Source organism: Dermacentor silvarum, chromosome 8 (genome assembly GCF_013339745.2).
Source record: "Dermacentor silvarum isolate Dsil-2018 chromosome 8, BIME_Dsil_1.4, whole genome shotgun sequence".
NCBI lineage: Eukaryota > Metazoa > Arthropoda > Arachnida > Ixodida > Ixodidae > Dermacentor > Dermacentor silvarum.
Genome location: NC_051161.1, coordinates 54000173 through 54021883, shown reverse-complemented (window position 1 = coordinate 54021883; position 21711 = coordinate 54000173). Strand labels below are relative to the sequence as shown.

The 21711-nt window shown below is 53.1% G+C and overlaps 1 protein-coding gene and 1 long non-coding RNA gene across 2 annotated transcripts in view; one reads left to right on the top strand and one right to left on the bottom strand.

The window, feature by feature from the left end:
• LOC119461254 (transcription factor GATA-3-like) overlaps positions 1 to 21711 on the bottom strand; it is a 283079-nt gene that overhangs the window by 44245 nt on the left and 217123 nt on the right. Inside the window, 2 exon segments of the mRNA XM_049672150.1 lie at positions 9242 to 9803; positions 9805 to 9839. Of these exon segments, the coding sequence (XP_049528107.1) occupies positions 9242 to 9803; positions 9805 to 9839 (597 nt within the window).
• Positions 1 to 21711, top strand: part of LOC125947437 (uncharacterized) — a 351351-nt gene that overhangs the window by 176116 nt on the left and 153524 nt on the right. The window lies entirely within an intron of this gene.

Below are 21711 nucleotides of genomic sequence, written 5' to 3'. Positions count from 1 at the left end.
CCGTCTCGGCAATTTTCTCCGGTGCTCGGTGAACATGGCACCGTCGCGTCGGTCACACGCTGGGATGGCTTCGCGCGACGGGAGGCTTTCTTGCCCTCCCGGGGGAGCAACCGACCCTGCCCACGACGCCCACGGTACAGTACTGCCCGCACGGGGCGCAGACTCCGGAACGCCGCCGTGGAATGCGAGGATCGCGAGCAGGCGGACTGACGGGCTGGGCGCGTGCGCGCGTTGCCTCCCCGACCGCATGCATCGCGTAGACGACGTCGGAATGCGGAGCGCCCTTCTCCTCACCAATGCCGGGGGGTTGTTTCCGTGCAGTGCACCGGTGCACCACCGGGACCTCCTGTGGACATCCCTAACGACAAGTCGGCGCCTTGTGGTAACCGCGCGCGCGCGGTTACCTCGGATAAGGAACCGCGTGGATGCCGCCGGGAAGGCTATAGTCACTGAGCAACGCACGGCGACGTTCAAGTGAAGTCTGATCTTGAACACTGCTTACGAAGACATTCGTTTTGGGTGTATGACTGGGTCATATCTATTTAGGTCATGTGAAGGTGTGAAGGGGTACATCGCGGTGGAACTGCAGCAGCGCAGTCATTTTTTACTCGGGGCTGGCGAGTCTGATTTCTTTTTTTCGAGGGTAATTTATCTCCGTGCATATAATCTAAATGTCGCACCAGTCAAATCCATTTTTACATGGTGCGGATCGCGCATTTGGATTCACCATCATCTTCGTAATCATCATCATCCTACTCAGGTCTACTGCAGGCGGGAAGAGAGAGAGAAGGGAGGAAGGAGAGGCAGGAAAATTAATCAGACTTCGTCCAGTTTGCTACCTTACACGTGGGGAAGGGGATGGGGGAGTGAAAGAAAGAGAGAGAGAAGACACGAGTCTTGATCGCACTTTCACATGAACTAAGCTAGGTGCAGGGGGGAAGCCTCTCCCGTGTTCTGTTACCTGTGGCAGGTAACACAACATGGCAGAACCTCTATACCTACCCTCGAGAAAAAAAGAATGTCCCGGTTGTCAGTCAAAGCCCCATATGCACCCACCACCACCATCATACCTACAAATAGTCTATAGACACTCCATTGCCTCGATTGCCTTCTATACGAGCTCGTCGCCGCAGCCTATAGACTCACGTTACGGCCAGAATTTCTACACTTTTCCCTTAGGCAGAAGGTAGCCCCGGCTGGTGAGTATGGGCGCAAAGGAGGACCCACCACCGTCATGTCTACAACGAGTCTATAATAGACCCTCTACTGCCTCGATTCACTTCTATAAGGGATAGTCACCGCAGCCTATGGGCTCACGTTACGGACGGGGAGAAGGGAGCCCCGGCTGGCGAGTGAGTCTGGGCGCATATAGGCGCACCACCGGTGCGTCACATATGCACGCGCAAAGCGCAGCCAAGGGCCAGTGGTGGCGGCGGCGGCGGCAAACTGGTTTCTCCCTTGCCAAAAGCAAGCGGCCGCGAGAGACGAACAAAGCAGAATTCCTGGCTCGGCCCGTTGTCCGACGACACTATTAATCTCTCGCCAGCGCGCGCGCGTGTGTGTGTGTGCGCGCACACCGGTGAGCACAGAGGCAGCACGCGGCCAGCCAGCTCAGCACCAATGGAACGCCTCACCCTCTATCTCTCTCTCTCTCCTTCGGTTGCTTGCTTGCATGCTTGCCGCTCTTGCGAGATGCGGAGCGAAGAGGCTTCTTTCGCACGCAGGAGCATTCGCCCTTTCCTGGCTGCCTTGCGGCGTGCCCCCGAGAGTCGTCTTCTCCTTTCGATGGTGGAGGAGTCGTCGGGACGGCTTGCGGGCGGCAGACATATCCGATATCCTCCCGTGTGCCAAATGGGATGAAGATGGAAGAAGTCGCCGAGGAGAGGAAGGAGTCCTCTCAGAGCCAGGGAGATCGCTGACCGCCGCTCGCTTTTCGTTGCGAGCCTCAGCCATGTGAAGAAGGTTCCAGCGAAGAAACCTGTCCTCTTCTCTCCTGCCCGGGAACGCGCTCGCCGCACGTGCGCGATGCAGCGTCGAGATATGCCAAGAGCAAACGCTAAATTAGTTAAAAACTGCTATAAAGTATTGTTTCAAAGCTCTCTACGCTTGACGTTAGTTTGGCGGAGAAGTGTTGGTTATATACTAGTCGGTGGACAACTAAACAAAAACTATAGCTTTTCTTCCTTTCTTTTTTCTTCTTTTTTCGCGCCCAAGTTTTAGCACCTATTACGTGAAGATGCAGTATAGCATTCCGTAATGTTTTTCTTTTCTTGGTTTTGGGGCCATTTTGGTGCAGGCAAAGTTTTCAAAACTGGCCAGATTCACTATATGGCTGCTTTAGAATACAGTGCAGGGCATTCCTGGCCGATAAGCAGTTTTACTCTATAACCGGGCAGACGCTGTCAAAATTCATGACGGCATGGTGTATCTGACATCATCGTGTATCACGGGAACTGCAGAGAACCGAGCGAGAACCGAGTTCAAAGCCCATGGTTCGGTATCCTCGCGACGAGATTCCGTTAAGATATCTTCTCGGTCCATCTCAGTCTATAGCATTTCGGTGAATTAATGATGTGCTTCCTTCCAAGATAACGACAGAGTGGTAGAAAAGCCCGAAATTTAGCACGAAGCAACAGCAAAACGTTATAGATTTGCTGACGCAATCTGCCCCACTTGCTATGGAGTGGCTTTATAGTAGAGCTATGCTAACGCGACTTCGCATTTCGTTTCAAGACGAGTTGAGAATTCAATACATCCTTGTGCGTAACCGACTGAGGAATGAGTGAACATCATTTCCGTTTAGGGACAACTTATAACTGCTAGTTTGAAGCAAGCGCAATTAGTCGCGCCCCGCGGTTCCGAGCGGTTAGTCGCGCAGAATCGAACGCATGCTTAGCTAAGCTCCTCGACTTAGCGCGTAGTCAGATCCCTTCGTAGGAGCGAAACTGTGTCTAGTTACAAGAGGCGAAGAAAAGAAGACAGAAAGAAAGAGCAAACAAATATGCGACAAGGATACAGCGGGAGCGACGAAGGAGGCATTAACGATTGGGCAATTATCTGACCAGTTCACACAGCTATCCATCCGAATGTAACCTAGTTCTGGACGCGCGCCAAGGCGAGGCAGTCAACATTCGCGAGGTCGAAGCCGCGCCCTGTCCTTTGGGACGACATCGAGGTCGCCAGGCAGTGCATGGTGGGGGAGCTTGGCCGGGGGCTATATCGTCGTCGTCTCAAGTCATCACCAGCTATGGAAACAGCTGCTTCGAAATTGAGTCATTTTTTTTCTGACGATGTGGCGGTTAAGTAATCCCAAAATAATCCTGCCTTCAAAGCGTCTGTTCTCGTTAAAATAACTTCGCCGGAGGCTTTTCACTTTCTTGCTTCGATATATCCTTTGATCGAGTGCAAATGAACGTGTTGGAGCCGAAGGAATTACGTTAAATTTTATGGAATGTTTGCTTTCCACAAACGCGTGAGCCAAATTGTCGCTTTGTGCTTGAGCAACTCGCGACAACCATGAGAGTTTCTAGAAGGCGAAACTTTCTATTTAGCTCCGTGTTGCCTTCTTACTCAGTGTCTGGCCGTGCCTTTCGGTCTTGGCTGAATTGAGAGTCGTACACAGCCAACGTCGATCCACACCTGCCCGCAGCGGATTTCGTCCTCCATCTTTTCCCATAAATAATGCTTGATCGACAGAAATGTCGAATTAGAATGTTTAGTGCTTCTACTTCATTATCATCATCTCCTTCTTTTTCTTCTTCTTCTTATTATTTACAGACACTGATATCCACTTTCTTGTATGCTCGAGTACGTTATGCAACTTGTTCTTTTCCTGTACAGCTTGCTGCAATCCAAGAGGCCCGACAGGTCCAGTCAGGCCTGTTTTCTCTCTACATGTCTATCAGGCCACTGTTGGAAATGCATTAGCAACATATCAAACAAGGAATGTCACAAAGCCAACGGTTCAAGGGGACTTGTCACCGTCAAAACAACAACTGCAAAAAAAATGAAATAAATAAATAAAAAAAAGAAGAAGCCGCTTTCTTTTGTAGTTTTAGTTGCTCTGCTGACGAATGCAGGCTATAGCGAAATTCTTTGTTTGACCACTGTCTATCACTTAAAACCTCCATCTTCTTCTGACGTAACGTCTCGTTTCGATGGAAATGTAGAATCCGAACTAAACGAACGAGGATACGTTTCCAGCAGCCGACTCGTTTCCATATCGACGTAGTTCGCGCACGTCGATCTGAGTAATCCCGCGGTTTCGCCCAACTGCGTCGAACGAAGCCGCGCAAGTGATATACCGCGCGCACGCCTCCCCGTGGCTCGGCTCGGATCGAGGGGGCGACGGCTCGAGGTGCCAACGCTGCTGCCGGACGTCGGAACGTTCTTCAACCGGATCTCCTTCCTCAGCGCGCGCGTCCCCACCATCGACGCGCCACCAGCTCCACGCAAAGGCACGCCAGTTTTCTCGCCTGATGCTGCGTATATAGAAGCGCGTCCTGCAACACACACACAGGCGCACGAGAGCTGCTGCGTATACGAATATACGAGCTCTGCAAACGTGCCCGGGTGTTCGGTCCGACGGGAGCGAGAGAAAGGGGGGGGGGGGGGGAGGCATCACGATCCAACTCGAGAGAGAGAGAGACCGCGCAAGCATCGAGCTGCAACATGCGCCGCCGCCGCTTACTACGGCTCCCGGCCCGGTCTGGCCAGGCCGGGCCAGCCGAACGAACGGGGGGTGTTTCGCCGCAGCAACGCTGCAAATGAGCCTTTTCGCTCCTCGTACGCGCGGCACGAACGACGTCGGGCAAAAACGAGCTGCCCCCTCCCCCCATCCCGCAACCTCTTTCCTATCGAGCAAGCAGTTACGCGTGCATGACTCTTCAACCTCCCCCCCCCCCCCCCCCCACGCCGCCGCCACATCTTCTCTCCCGCCGTATAGGCGAACTGTTGTTGCGGCAACCTGCAATTACGAGGTCAGGCCAAAGCCAGGGTCGCCCTGGGTCCATCATCGCCTCTGGTTTGTGCCCTCCCCCGTCTCTTCCAAAACCACGCCGTGAGAGTCAATTCCTCCCCCCCCCTCCCCCCCTTAAAACCAATCCGCCTTCCCTCCTTCTCTGTACGTATGAACTAAGAAAGGGAGAAGGGGTGGCGAGGGGGGGGGGGATGATCAGTGTTCACCGCGCGAGAAACGCGTGAGCCTCATTGCTTTCTTTATTGTAACTGCCGATGCTTTCGTAGCCCCCCCCCCTCCCCCCTTTCTCCCTATCTGCAGCGACGGCTGCGACGTCGGTGTGTGTGTGCGTGTGCCTGTTGGGCGCAGCACTCATGTTGAGATCGCGCGCGCGCGCCGTGCGGTCGTAACGCTTAACAACCCCCTCCCCCCATGTAAGAAATGTAGGAGGGGGAAGGAAAGGTAGGGGGGGGGGGGTATGGTTTGCCCTCGCGTCATGATCGAGGCATAACGCGAAGATGAGCGCTCTCCCGTTGTGTGCTTTGCGCGCCCCGTGTTTTGGAGAAATTGTTCGGGCTCGTTACGTAAGAGTGCGGAGCAAACGAGGAGTGTGTATGTATATACACCGCGGCCTGATGATTGCTCCTCGGGAATCTCTGTCCGTGTTTGCAAAAGTTATTGCCCCTCCACTTGCCCGGTTGCAAGCGTTGTTTCGCTTCGGAATGGTGCGGAACTTTCAGAATTATTGTTACGGTATAGGACTGGTAACTTGCGCTAGGAAGGCAATGTGCTTGCGGGAGTGCATCAGGGAAAGCAAGGCTTCTAGAAGCGTTTCTAGAAGGCTTCTAGAAGTTTACGTTTCACAGCAAACCGCCTCTTCTTTTCACGTTCATGTTTCACTCGGACGCAAGAAGCGGGCTCTTTCGCAAACGTCAATGATCAATCCGCAACCGTCACTCAAGGCAAGGTCAAGAACACAAATGACAAAAGCTCTGCGACCAATGGAGAAGATTGACAAAGCGTTTGGTTCGCAATATATTTGGCGCTGTCCTTTTTTTTTTTTCGTGTTCGCAATGTTTGGAATTCCAAACACGTGCTTCGTGGCAGTCATGTTCCAGTCGTCGCTTTAAGTCGTGCTGCTGATTTAGTCGAATCTAACCAACCTGCCATATCTGCCATCCTAGTGTGTCAGTACCCGTTCTCGAAGCAGTGTTCGCGCAGGAGCTGCATATAATGAATCCGGGCTAAGACCTCACCACGGTCTCTCCATAGAGAACATGCTTCGCGGATATGACAGACGCTACAAGAATGGGAAGCTGCACAGTTATCCCTCAAGGTGTAAGTAACCGCCGGGCCAGACTCGGAGCAGAAACCATTGCCTGTATGCATCCTCCAGGAAGAAGCGGATGCAGTAACGCCGCTCTTTGACGGAGCAGCACCAGCAGCAGCAGCAGCAGGAACAACAAGCGAATGGGCAAAGCGGAGGAAATGGACCGCTGGGTGCCGCGCGGCAGCGCCGACGCCTCTCTCGGATCCATCACGAGCACCACCTCGTCCCCTCGTCGGCTGAATGGCGGCGCCCGGAATAAGGAAAAAAAAAAAAAAAAAACGCACTACCGACGACGTACGCGCGGCTACAAAGAGTGGCCGCCCGTGTTGGAATATAACGCCGCAAAAAGGTCATTGAGAAAAAAAAAAATAAAGCAAGCGGCGTCAGAGACAGGAGGGCCACCCAATCACGAAACGACCGAAACTTGCCAGGTCCCTCGCGCCGTCGTGAACGGACCATCTCGACCGAACGAGAGCGAGAAAAGAGAGAGAGAGCTGCAGGAGGCGTGGGTGAAGCGGTGGGGGCTTCTCGTATATACGTACAAACGTGCGGCGCAGACGCGGTTATATAGGAAAGAGATAGTATCGCGAGATCGCATGTTAGCAGCGGCCACTGTAGAAAAATGTGTGTGTGCGCGCGCGCGCTCGCGCCCTGAATGAGCCGGGAGAGAAAATGCGCCATTCACACATGCACAGTCGCGGCGCGGATATATAGAGTGCAGTGGCCTCTGTACAAAGGCGCGCATGACTACGCCCCCGTAAAGGAGACCCGAGTGAACTGAACTGAACGGCCGTGGTAGCAGCTAGCTCTCCTGCTAAATGGCGACGACGTCCCTGATGCTTCGCCGTTGCACCGCGAACGGAAGTTCATGAGCGCTCTCGTGAGCGCTGCAGAAGCAGCAGGACAAATTTTTGCGAGGCTGCGTCTGGATATAGCCACCAGTTTAACAGTGTGGCTCCTACAAACGCAGCCTTCACGGTGTTCCGAGTAGCAGGTCTACGAGAGAGCCGAGAGCGAAATTTTAGATGTTGAGCTTTTTTTGATATCGTAGAGGTTTGCATACTGCGTAAGTTGAATTCGCTGCGGGTGTATACGAAGCGATAATAACGGTGTGGTGGCAGGTGCCATTAACGTCACTAAAGAACATGCTCACGCTGAAGCTATAGCGAACGCATCGGGGGCGAAGAACGTGTGAACTGACTGGGTTTCAATGCAAGAGCCAGGAAGGGAGATGAAAGAGGAAGCGAGAGGAAGCCACTCATCGAGTCTGCCACTCATCATGGCCAAAGGGAAGCAGATGGAGAGAAAGGGCATGATAAAGATGGCAATGGACTCGATGAAGGTTATGATGAACGTTATGGTGAACGGTCATGTTCTCCTTGCGTAATGTCCGCTCTTGTACACGAAACAAGCAATTTCAACATGAGCGCTTTCATGGGCGCTGGAAGCAGCAGTAGAATTTTTGCGAGGATGCGTCTGGATATAGCCCATAGAATGAGGAACCGAAGGTAAATTTCGTTCTCAATTCAAAGCTCAGACGTTGCGTACTTCTGCATACACTTTCAAACATTATTTTTTCTTTACAAAACCAAATACGACAGGCTATGGCATGATCCGAAGAGTGGTTCTGGTTTCACAGCGCGCCATCCGTAGTTTAGTCGAAGCCAAGCTGTTTCGAACCACCGCGGCAGTTCCGATTTCGAACGCGGCTGGTCGCCAAGTCCGGTGGGGGAACTAGCGGGTAACTCGCGAACGCTACTTTTATCAAGGCGGCAATGCCTTCTCGGCCCTTGGTCCATCGTCTCGCCTTGCAAATCACGGGTTTTAACACATAAGCTGGACCACACACAGAAATGTTTTTATCTACACGTCGGGGCGCGGCGCGTCGCCGCTCACCTCCGAACGCCGAGATGTCAGACCGCGGTCCCGCTGCGAGCGCCTGGCTGCCGTTCCAGAAGTACGGCGCCGTGGATTGGTCGAGGGAAGCGAAGGGCAGCGACAGTTCTCGGCGAGAACTTGCGCCGCTGCCCGAGCTGCTCCCGCTACCGCCTCCGCTGGCGCCTGCGAAAGCCACCGCGGATCCTGGTAACAACGGCCGCGTCGATCGCCGACAACATCTGCACACCTCTTCCGCGGAGGGTGCCCATCACACCAAGACAACGACGGACAGTGAATAGGGGAGGGACACAACGTCAGAACACCACGCTGCCGGTTCCGGGTCAGAATAAGACGGGGCTGGGGAGGCATATTGCCAGGCCTTCGCAAGTCTGTTTGGCTGGCCTAACTCCCTCGCTTACTGCAGTCTTATATAACGTATGTGGCTCTTTTGTCAGGAATGTTGGCGATGAGTATGGACAGGCGCCCACCAATGCGATGCAAGAGCGCGATGGCGCACTCAGAATTCCGTTTCGGTAGAGCACCCGATAGGGACACATGCGCGGATGTCCTGGATGCTTTTTTGGGGGGCACGCGAAATGAATGTGAGCAATTCCCTAAACCTCCGAACGGGAACTGACTCCCGACACTCCTAACCTGCCCTCTGCTGTTACGAGACAGGACAAGCGTGGTAAGCGCGCTTGTCCAGAGCTAAAGAAAGTTGAGAATTCTAATACAACTGTGTGACTGAGTAAGCTTTGCTACGGGGCTGTGCTATAGTTTGCTCGCCATTCCAGCCCTGCCTCAATCTGACCAGAAGCCGAGCGAGAGGAGTTGGGGTGGTAGTATGGGGAAGAAAACCGGGAACCCCTGCCCGTTGGCGGCGCCAGCGTCGCAGTCACGGGGTTTGCCGGCGGCGTCGGCAGGGTGCGTTAGTGGCGGCAGCAGCAGAAGTGGCTTGTTAGTAGTAGTGGAAGACGGGCGGTAGTAGCGTGAGGTGGTGGCAAGAGTGCGGTGCGTGCATCATCATTCCTCGCTGGGTGTGCCGCCGCGTGTGCGGGGGCCGGAGTTCACCTTACCGGCGCTGGAGCGTCCCTTGGTTCGCGGCTTGCCGGCCTGGCCGTAGCCGTTGGGTCCCTGGAGCGCGTTGGACGACGAGGACGAGTGCTGCTTGGCCGCAGCCGCGCTAGCCGCGGCTAGCTGCAGGGGTGCGGCGTGGAAGCCGTGGTAACCGGCCAGCTCGGACGGCGGCGCGCCCGGATGGGGTACGTAGGGGTGGGGGTAAGGGGGCGAGGAGGCGGAGAACGGTCCGCTACCTTCGCGCTTGCCCGCTCCGCCGCAGGAGGACGTGGCCGCCAGGGACGTGAGCATGCCGGGCTTGTGGTCCTCGCCGCAGCCGGCGGCTGTGGCGTAGCCGGGGGCCTCGGCCGCGGCCGGGTCCGGCGTGGCGTCCTTGGGAGGCGTGGGCGGGAAGCTGAACAGGTGCGGACTAGAGTGCGAGGGCGCCGTAGGCGGACTGGGCTGCGGCTTGGCCGGCGGGAACGGCGAGCACCAGGCGGCCGCCCCGTGGTGAGGAACCATGGCCGCGGCGGCGGCGGCCTTGGCGGAGTCCGAGATCCACGGGTGCAGCGGGCTGTGGAAAGTGCGGCCGGCACACCTGGCTGCTCGGTACGCGAGCTGAGAGGGAGAGAAGAAAAAAAGAAGCGAGAAGGTTGAACCCATGAGCGTTTTTGTGCGCGGCGTCGGCATCAGTGTATCTTCTCAGTGTTCAAATAAAGTTAGAAGTTCATGTGAAATTCAAAGGCCGTCTGAGTGTACAAGAAGTACAGGACGCAGCAATTATGCACCAACATATACATGTTCAGCGCTCTTCTTTCGCGTCTCCTGGCCACAACAACAACAACAACAAAAATCAGAAACAGTAGAGAAACCATGGTCTAGATACGTTAAGCAAAGCTGTCTCGGCAAGTCGCACTCTTGAACAACATATACTTATAGCATCAATCCCTAAATCAAGTGCGCGTTTCCTATACGAGTTATTACTTATCGCGCCATCGTCAATGTCTTTGTTTTGTTCGCACGTCGACACACGTGTACGTTCACCGACCGTTACGCTTACAAGCGCAGCAAATCCACGTTTAGCAACTTCTCGGTGAATATACATAGTTACACGGCGGTAGCTTGTTCGCCATATCGTTTGCACAAGGGCAGGTCAACAGCTGGGAAAGCGTATTCAATTTCGTCGGGAGCGAGCGCGCCGACTGCTATTACCATCGACAATCAGCCGATCCATCACTGTTAGGGCAACTCGGCCGTGCGCCAGATTGGCTTCCTCAATGCCACCATGGCGGTCGCATGGGAATACGCCGGCGCAACCGGTGTTTCCTCGGCTCTCGCCTTTCAGGGCGATAAAAAAAAAATGTGCTGACAAGCTGGTTACGGAAACAAGAAGCTGCTAGAATTTACGAACTGCTGCACACGATTCAATTCCCATGTATGGCTACTTTGCACTAGCTGTTTCAACTGTCGTGTAGACTACTTTTCGTATACACTTGAATTAACGGTGCCACAATATATAACTAGGGTGAGGGAAATGTCAGCCCGTTGCGAAGTTTGGACAAGTGACCATGTCGTCACCCTCACGAAGAGAAGTCATTGGCCTGTTTTAACAACGTTGACAGGACCCTGCCACGCGCTTCACTCAAGTCTGTGGAAGGTCCCAGATATAGGGGCAACATAGTCTGCTAATAGGCAATGCTGTTGATTCACTGCTTGAATCAAAGTAAGTGCTTTTTTACATATCGGAACGTCTGCAACGGCCTAGGGTCTACCCCTGTCTTGTTCACTTTAGTTGTGTTATAGGTTGCACATTTGTTCATTAGTTTGCTTAGCATATTGAGGCGCGCAGTACAAATATATACAAGTCTCATGGGGAGGATCCAAATGCCGTAGGTGTCATGCAATGCAACCTTCAGCCTGTCGCACACGAGGCAGCCGCATCCTTCCTGCGCCACCAACGTTCGATCTTCGATTGCATTACTTATTAAGCCTTTCCGCTACCATCATCACCGCCATCATCACCGCCATCATCAGTGCTACATATATTCCCTGGCTTCCTGCTGCGTGTATAGTGCCTCCTAATGTGGTGTCGGATTAAATTGGCACGGGCTTGGTTCCTTCGCGATGCGCGCACGCACACCGAGGTTTTGCTTGCGATGGCGCGAGAACTTGAGGCCGAACCGATTGGAGGGAGGCCCGGAACTCACCGTCGAACCGCAACCAAGGCAGAAAAAGCGCAAGAAAGATTGAAAAGAGAGCGGCGTTTCTGCGCCAAGCCACGCGTGCACATATAAGCAGCGCAGAGAAGGCTGGCTCGCAGACACGCGCTGCCCGCCTGCTTTTACCATGGCGGGCACGTTTTCAGCGCCTAAAGCAGGCCCCAAGATTTACGGCAGCCAATTGGCCATTATTCGAGCAACGTATATATACGCCGAGGGGAGGGGAACTCGGAGGCCCGTGGCCAGAGTATATATATATAACAACGGGCTTTGGGAAAAGCCAGGAAATGATGAAGGAGGCGAGAGATGAAGAAAACGTAGAAGAAAACTGTTGCGGAGTTGGTTGGGGCGAGAGAAAAAGAGTGTGGTTAGATAAAGAACTGGGCAGGAAGACAACAGGTATAGGAGAGAACCTGGAGCTCTGGCGATAGCGCAGCACACCTTTTTTAGAGACAGAGCTTCGTCTCAGTTGTCAAGATCGCCGTCTGTCGCGGTGCCGTGGGAGCAACAACCCAACGGACGTTGCACGTTTGTGCTGCCTCGTTCTTTGTTTCTTTTGTTGTTATCTCCCGTCTTGATTTTCCGTATGTACAAAAACTGACGGACAGACATTAACGGACAGACATTCACCGGCGTGAATCGCTGCGTGTCTGACGACCCTCATGCATGTGTCTCCGGTGGGCCATGGTGACAGAGAGCATATGCAAGTTCACTTAATACGATTTTAGTTTTCCCCTCAGCGTTCCTTTGTTCTGCGTATTTAAACCAACCGTTATCTTGACATTTATTGACGAAGCTGCCGCCTGCTTTTGAAAAATGCATCTTGCTTTCGAAAGCAAGTCTGCGGAGATGGCTGAAAAATTCAACGACGGCGTCAGTTAACCTTAATATAGCTTTCAATATCGAATAGTACCTTGTTTTGAACGCAGAAGTGAATGTAAGCTGAATTCAAACCCCTTTTCTATAACTGCTAACTTGCCTTGCCAAAGCAAGCATTGAACAAGTTCTTTTAGACTCATTTCGAGTCATCAGTGAACACGGACGTAAACTATGGTTCAGCTTTATGCTAGGCGCTAACACCGCGCTTGGCTTGATATGTCTACATGTACCATCGCGGGTCCCATGTCTGTCCCTAGAATGAAGAGAAAGAAAAAGAGAGAGAAAGAAAGACACCGGAGTGACGTTGAGAGAGGCGTTTCTTGAATACGTGCGCAACATATACGCGGCCCTTTCGGCGTATGCGTGTAAAGTCGTGAACTGGGCATCCGCGGACCACAGCCAGCGTGCCCCACGTATTGCTATTACCGGTCAGGCCAGCGCGGAGCCCAACAACAGAAGACTCTTCGAGGAAGAAGAAGAAGAGTATTGAGCTCGAAAAATGTCTCCGTGTCAGGCTTTGGTGGCGTATACGTACGCGAGAGCGTCGTCGTACAAGCCGACTTCATCCATCTCGCTTTGTGCCCGAGGCTTTGGCGCCGGCGTCGTGACAGTGCAAGGCACCACCGCCCGAAGATGAAACCAGAGGCGTGGGTATCGCCGCTGTGTAAGACTGCGCTTGCTTGCCAGGGTGCCCTTTAGACCGAACCAACTGGCCGCTCTATGGCAGGCGTTTTGCAAGCAGCCGCGGGATTAAACGGTGTATAAGCTCCGTGGAAAGAGAGCGACCCCGCGAGTGACCGGGCTCGAGAGGAAAGCACTCTGGTCTACATAGCCCCGACGTGAGCGCGTATATATCAAACCTACGCGGGCGGTCTAGGAGCTCGCCAAAACAAATGGGCGACGGGTGAGACGAACTTTTCTATTGTTCTCCCTGTTTACAGGGATGACCCGTTCGTGGACCGGAGACCAATCCGTACTTCATGACTCGGAACTTGACATTAACTACATACCCAGTGTAAAGAGGCTTGCTTCTTGGCGGTTTTATAGGTTTAGATATGCATGCTGCGGCTTGGGCGTCATGGGTAGCTACCCAGGATGAAGCGATAACTAATTTCTGTAAATAAATATCTATCTTCTGCTGCGAAAGCGAAAGGAGCAACTGATCATCTCGCTCACTTCACTCGTCTATACTGGTCAAATCTCTAGCGGCAAGTGATCCTTAAACAAAGCTGATCCGTATCCCCCTACGCGAAGTACGCTCACAGTTAAACGGTACCGTGACACTATTTATTTCCCATGAGTGCATTAGACAATGTGTGGCTCTCAGATTCATTAACGAATTGGCTGCAAAGTTAACACCGTGAGAAGGTGACCATATGAACATTGTTCGAAACGATAGAAGCCATTAAGAACAACACGCACTCGACAAACAATCGAGACGGATGATATACTATCCTGCTATTCTTAAAATTATAAGCTTTTACCACCACCCGTACAGGTGAATGCACGTCCTACTCGCAGTGAAGTTCTCACTGTTAACAACGCCAACACTGTCGTGGGAATCTCGATAGTTCAAGGCTCATCACGCCGATCAAGTACAGTACCATAAGGGAACTTCTACTGGCATTTGAAAGCTCCGCTGCTACCTTCCGTATTTCTTTGCCTCATGCTTCATGAGAAGCATACTTAACACAATGCGTGCACACTGCATGCACAAACTTTATCAAAAACGCCTTCTCTCAAGCTTAGCCGTATGCTACATACGGTGTCGATATTTTCTTGCGAGCTATAGACCGTCGAATCACGTGCCAGGAGGGCAGCCATCTCCCCAGACCTCTTCTCAATCGTGGGAACGGCATTTCGCATCTCGTACACAACCGGGCGCAGCACATAGTCATATACTACTATAGATGGGGGGGGGGGGGTCTGCTGCCTGGCCCTTTTCCGGCCAGCCGTCGCGGCGTCAGCGGCGTTCTCCCGGCCCACGTCCTTTCTTTACAACAGCGGCGAGCTATACTAATTCGGACTCGGATTTCCCCCCACCGCACCAGCAACCGACAACGCACGAACCAAGCAGGCGGCCACCGTTCCTTCGGAGTATACACACAGAGAGAGAGAGAGAGATACAAGACTGGCCGCCGGCCCTGCGAGGATCCCCACGAAACAAAAGCGGCGCGCGCACCGCAGCTATTTGTCTTCCACTGTAAAGAGACTGAAGGCTGCAGCAGGCTCTCAACGCGGTTGCATTCGCCGCGATCGCCCTCTGCCTGAATCGAGAGCGTGCGCCGTGCGTTGCGGAGGATCCCTTCCGGTGTCCATTTATCGCGCGTCGTCGACGTTTAAGTACACGCGTGCGTGTGCGTGTGTGTTTGCGTGTGGGCCTATATACTCGCTCTGCGGCCCCATACGCTGCGCGATGACCACCCCCCCCCCCCCCCCTTAGGCCGCACGTGAGTTCTCATTCCCTCCGCCGTCGCCGTTGACGACGACGTCGTCGGCGACGTCGGTCGACGGCGCCTCCCCCCCACTCCATCCAATCGGCCGATTGCGGTGCGTGACCCGACCCCGTCGGGTTGAAGCGCACGTGCTTCTTGTGGCCGGAGCCCCCGAAGAAAGAAACGCAGCAAGTCAAAAAAAGAAGGCGGTTGGCGGGCGGCAGCGACCTCCGGTTTGCAAGTGCGGCAAACTTGCCGTCGACGCCGACGCGCACGTTCCGCGGGACCACCGAAGCGGACAGAGAAGCGTTGGCGCGGCGTCGTCGTGGTGACGTGACGGGAAATCTAGCAGGCTTCGTTCCCAGTGCGAGAGATCGACGCCGCACAGTGCGCTTTAGCTCGAACTGGACGTCTTCTGAGCTGGAAAACTGCATGGCCACCCACTTATACTGCACCTACTTCCTTCAGTTCTTTCTTTATCTCCGTTCTTCTTCTTTTGTTTTTTGTTTGCTTTTTTTTCTTGGGGGGGGGGGGGGGGGGAGGAAAGAGAAGGGGAGGGTGCAGTGCAATCCCAGCAATCCCTCGGTTATAGAGATTAGGTTCATAGTGGCTTGCACGATTTCCGTTCTGAAAGTTTGTCTGCTTTTTTTTTCTTTCTTTTTTTTTGCGCTGTCAAAGCATACAAAAGCGAGCAGGTAAGAAGCCCGAGCTATATAACCTAAGGAGAGCTATTCTCTGCTCTGAGCTCAGTTCTCGCGCAGTCGTCCGGATACCGGACAGATATCACTGCGAGGGCTCGCGAGATCTCGCGAGATCTCGCTCACTCTCGCGAAATTATCGAGAGTTTGCCCAGCAGGCGTGGCCGAAGGGGTCCGCAAGGAACGCTATGCCGTATTCAGAAGGTTAAAAAAAAATAGTACGCATACCTGCACAGAAAACAGCTTCAAACCTTTTTTTTTCCGTTATAACGTTTTAAACATTCCTACACAGCGTGCCAAGCTTTCCTTGTTTACCTGCTACATCGCGCGGCCTTCGCACTTTCCCGAGCTCTCCCGGATGTCACCAGATTAATGCCTTCTGCATTCCCGCCTTCTACCATCGGGTTTTCTCGGAATACCAGCAGGCCTTCTTAGTACACCTCATATATACACCACGCGTAGCTTATGACATGTTTGTTGTCAAATTCTCAGAAAAAGAAAGAACCGAGGCAAGAAAAGGAAAAGCAACAACGCTGAAAATCTCAAGTCCGAGCGGCGCGCAGTTGTGACGTCAGTGCCACCATGCTGCAAATGGCACACACAACACACACATAAAATTTGGTACGGCACACATACGGCCATGCGTCTTTCCATCGTTCGTGCCAAAAGCCTTTCTCACTGCTTCTTTTCACGCGGCCCAAAGAACCATTAGTATTCCGTTCACGTATCCGTTCATTTTTTTTTTCTTCTTTCTTCGCTCTTGCTTTCTCGCTAGCTGCTGAGTGCTGAACAATGACTCTATAGACTCATCGGTCGAGACGCCGCCTCGCGTTGACTAGCTCGGTGGCAAGACCTCCCGCAATACTGGTCGCGCCACAGGAATCGCACCGCGGTGCCAAGTCTGCTTGCCGGATACATCTACTACGTTATGCGTGTACTAAGTGAACTTTGCGAGAAAAATGCCTGCCGCCGTGGTGGTTTGTTGGCGAAAGGCGCATTTTCTTTAGGGAGAAGCGATGAACGTGGCGGTTGAAGGCACACGGTAAGCTAGGCGAGGTACGCTTGCTCATTTCTCTAGCACACTTTGCGGTCCGTGTACGTGCACTAACGGTAGTTGGAAAAAAAAAATGCACGTCGGTTTGTCGCAACGAATCGTTCAGGAATGTTCTCACGATCTGCAGTTCCGCGTCGGTTTCCGGAGTGAGGGTACAACTACACACACGACGTTCAGATCTTTCAAGTGAAATCCAGGAAGAATGAAGAGTGGAACGGGAATGAATGCAACGAAGCGATGAGGCAATGCTGAGTGAAGAAAAGCGGTTCTAGACGCCTGTTCTCGTCGTGCTGTTTTTTTTTTTTTTTCCAAGTGCGGCTGCTTCATGCAGACTGCAGCCAGCGTCGGCTGTTCCGGATGTCTTCAAAGGAGGAGCTGCAGCGCACACGCTAAACTTGCGAATGAGCTCGTACTGCGTTCGTTGCGCGTATTAAGTAAACAATTAAGTAATTAACCGCGAGCAGACGCCGACCAAATGTCGTGACGTCACGAGGTGTTATTTCGCACGGGAACTTCCAAGCAAGTGTTTCGGTCATTGCCTTTGCCAGCTTCCCAAAGAGTCCGCTTAAGGCAAGAATGGCGTTTCCAGTGTTTCGGAAGTGTTTTTCATTTACTGGTTCAGCTTACCTAAGACTCCTCGTTAGTGTATCTTCAAGTTACCACATAAGAGACAGAGAGTGAGAGAAGGCAGGGACGTTAACTAGAAAAGCGTCTCGATGGTTGCCTTAAGCTCTGGGCGAAGGAAAGCGGGGAGTAAAAGGATAAGAGGGGGAAGACAGGTAGGAAAGACGCGGGAGCGACTAACATCAAATTCCGAAAGTATACGACACGAACCGAGGAACTTCCCAAGACTCCCGATTCATTGGCTTTGGTGGATCAGCGGTCTCCTGCTTTAGACGGTTTCATGCTCGCGATAACAGCAGCGAGCGTGCCGCCCCCAAGAAACTTCCGGTCACGTGCCTTATCAGTCTGCTATGTTTTAACGCATGGTTGCTTCTTTGCCAGTTACGTTTAGCAGCTACGTCAGTGGGCAAAACCGGAAGCCGTGCAGGGCCTATGCTTGTAATCAGCGAAAAGGTCTATATAAGACTTCGTCGAGTTTCCATGACAGCAGTTTGTGCACTTCAGTGCCACGACACACAACCTTGCAAGTGTGCGCTTCAACTCTGCTGCAGTAGTGATGCATACGCCCCCCCCCCCCCCCCCCCCCCCCCGGAAAACAGTTCACCCGAAGTTTTCTTTCTGCCCACGCCCCTCCCCCTCTCCGCCAGAGCCTCTATAACAGCAGCAGCATGCATGCAGTCGCCATCGCAAGACGGGCTAGCCCCCGCCGCAGCGCGAAACCGCAGCCGCGCAGTACTACATGCGTTCAGTTCGCTTTCAGACACAAACCAGAGGCGTTGTTTGTTCCGCAGGGGAGGGTTCTCACTCTCCTCTTGTTGCTGCTGCTGCTGCTGTGCAGCTGATTCTGCCTCCCCCCTCCCGATGATCCATGCGCGATGCGGGGGTTGACGCGAGCGAGGGCCAGCCGGTGGCAGGGCGCATTAGCGCGCAATTAGACAGCCGACATGGACGGCGCCCCCCCTACCCGAGTCAGTCGGCGACCCACCGAACGCGGCTCAAACCCTGGGATCCAGAGCACGCGCCGCACCGCGACTTCCAGTGTTCGCTTCTCTGCATTTTGTCCGCAGGGAAGACTGACCCTCCCCCCATGCCCTATGTCTGCTTGTGTGTCTGATTTTACATGTGTGTGCGTGTCTGTATGTGCGTGAATGTGTAGGCGCACGTTGCGGGGAAGCAAACTTCCACCAGCATCGAGTGTACGCGCCTTCCCTCCCTCTATTGGTGGAACGACGGCCGAGGGTTCAGTCTGGTCGCAGCAATTAAAACGGGAGCGCGAAAGATGCTGTTGCTTTCCGAGTGAAAGTGGGGGGGGGGGGGGGGGGGGTATCGGAGCTAATCTGCTCGAGAGGGCATTAATGAAGCGTCTCTTGTTTACCGCGGGCCTGAACCCTGTCACTGTTTCGAGCACTTTGCTTGTACTACACGCTGCAGGCCGCGCCTGCGTTCTTTCGGGGCGAAAAGAGTGTCGGTGGTTTTCGGCGTGTCCAAGAATAACATAGGAAAGATCTAGGGCGTAAGTTGTTTTAACGTGCACGAGCACATAAGTGGAATTGATTAAGATTAGATTAGGCTGAGTTAGCAATGGGTAAAAAGTGGATTAGGCCTGAGTTAGAACGTAAGTGAAACTGGATTAAAACTGTAGTGCGTTTGTAAACGTAATTTGATCGATGCCCTCTGGAGTATAGGGAAACCGTTTTTTTTTTTTTTGTGTGTGTGTGTGTGTGTCCGAACAAATCCTTTAAAAACAGCACGTCACTGCAGTCGACGCAAGTACCGATATTTTTTTTTTCAATAAAAGCTTCCGTTGAAGTTTCTTCTTGTGGCTATTTAGAGCTTACCGGTCGATACCAGTTTACGAGAAAATTTCTTCGGCCCGTGATACTTGTTCCGCGCATTTTGAAAGCTTTTTTTTTATTGTACATGCACTGAAGTACCAGCGCTCCTTCATTGCACCGTTTCATAAAATATTACAGCCACCTGTTCCTAACAGTACATATACCTGTCTATCTCGTGCGTACGTACCAAACTACCATCGCTCCCCGACGACACGGTTTCATAAACAACTGCAAGCCCCTGCTCGCATAGCATGCAAGCTCATTCATGGTGCACCAACGTCTCGTTGAGGCATTACTGTTACGTAAACGTTTGAAGCCACCTGTTCCATGGCTCTATCTCTCAGGTGCACCTATCGGCACTCCAAGGCCTCTCCGACGGCATTCTCGTTCCGTAAACTTTTGAAGCCACCTGCACGCGGGAACCTCTTTCAGGTGCACGTTATACCGAGGCACCAGCGACAGAGCCATCGCCTGGCCGAGCTCAGGCGTTTTTTGACCGCGTCCCGTCCCGGAGCTGCGCTGGGGCCGTCGGCAGGCAGCGACACTCCCCCGGCCGAGTGGCGAGCTAATTGTGGGGTTCCCCCTCGGTGGATGCCGCGGCGGAATTTGCATCAGAAAGCGTCGGGCCGCTCTCACGCCGTCACCGGTCTCCGCTTAGGTGTGTGCCTGTGTGTGTGTCTTATTAGTATTAGCCGGGCCGCCGCCGCCGCCGCTGCTGCTGTCATTATTACTGTGCCGCGGGCTATCTTTGGCTGCTGCGGCTTCCCGTGACACAAACAATTGGCGCGGCCCGAGCTATATACGAGAGCGCAGGAGTAGGTCCTCCCATTGTTCGGAAACGGCGTCTGCTTCGCTATTGACACACAACGAGCGTCACGAGAGGACGAGGAGGATGAAAACAAAAAAAGGAAGGGACAGTCTATATGCGCCACCTGTATGGGCACGCAGGTTGCAAGCGTTACTTCTACAGTAACAGTATAAACGTGGCGCGTGGACGACTGTATCAGTATTGCACAGGCGATCGTGTGCAGGTCTTGCCCTAGAGGCCAACAGTCACAGAAGCTCGGGAAAGCAAGAATTGAAGCATTTTTATTTTCTTCTTTTAAAAAATTACGACGGCTTTTATACCCGAGATGAAATTGGTAGAGGTTACGGCACAACCGCCGCAATGAAACACTGACTTTGTTTCAACTTTCACACCCTATACTACCTTTAGTGCCAAAGGTGAACCCTCGCCCGCGACCCTTACGATTTTCCTCAAATGTTTGGCAGAAAGAACATATCAATTATGATTAAATAAATATCTGCAGATGCGAACGTCACTTGATATATCTGTATGCACTAACACACGCGTCAGTGAACTCACCGCTCATTTCCCGTCTTTCCTTCCCCCCTCTCTCTCCCTGTCATGTTTGTGTTCCCTCTTCCCATTCCCCCGGTGTAGGTAGCCAACCGGACGTTATCCTGGTTAACCTCCCTGCCTTCTGCTTTTCTCTTGCTTCCTCCTGTATAACCAATGCTACGTTATCCTGGTTAACCTCCCTGCCTTCTGCTTTTCTCTTGCTTCCTCCTGTATAACCAATGCTACTGAGTGGGTAACGCGAAGCGCTACTAGCTAACATCGCGCTTTAAAAGTCGTTCATTGACTGAACACGGCCGACCACGCGCACCACGCGGCTCCTGTATACCAAGTATGCAGTGTGCCCCAGCTAACGTTAGCTAAGCTGTTCAACGAAAAGGAAAGATTTGAAAAGACATGTTATAACATACAATTATAAGACCAGCGGTGTTTCGTCATAACCGAGAACCCAACACCGTAGGTCTTAAAAATCCCAGCTTGATTTTTTTTAAAATAATCTTTTTATTTGAACAGCCCTGGCTAACGTTAGCCGGGACACCCAATATATAGGAGGCTCTATGGCTGTACTTATGTCTTTCGGTGCGACCGCAAAGAAAACGGTTGCAGCAGCGCGCCTCGCCTGGAGCTTCTTCTACACCCTTCACTCTTTCTGCTCCCCTTCGTCACAGTGGCGCATCCGCCGCGCTTTTACAGGGACAAGGGGGAAGAGTCCAGCGCACGCGCGGTGCGTCAACGCGCGTCAACGCGGGGGCAAGCGCGTCCATGGAGCCGGGCCGAGGCGACAGGTGGTCGTTAGCGCGTCACACGCGGCGTGCCGACCGGCAACCACCACCGTACCGTGCATTGCTGCCGCTATAGCCACACGGCGAGGAATAGCTACGACACAGGAAGGGTAGATGAGAAAGGGAGGGGATGAGAAAGCGTGCCGTCCCGAGGCAACACCTCGGGACGGCACGCAGCATGCAGACTCGGCGTTTACCCCGTCTCCGCAACTGAGCGAACAACGCTGTGTTTGGTTTGGAAGCCCGGAGGAGGATGAGGCACCTCGCGTGCATACCTGGCCGGGCGGCGCCGGATTAGAGAGAACGGGAGAACTCGGCGCCTCTGGACTGTACGCACTCCGCGCGAAAAAAAAAAAAAAAAAAAAAAAAACAGTGCAGTGTTGTCGAAGTTAAGAGGCCGGCGTCAGTAAAAGTAGGGGGGCCCGATGCGACGAGGTTGCCCTCGGGCTAAACCGATGCGTGTGGTTGGCCAGATGGCCCTTTTAGCCGTCTAATTCCAGTGGTCAGTGATTACGATAGGTAAATGCACTGTTAGCTGGATCACTCAGTTTGAGTATCCAGCTAAGAAACGCGAAAGAAAACGTAAAGTCCTCCAGGATGGTGG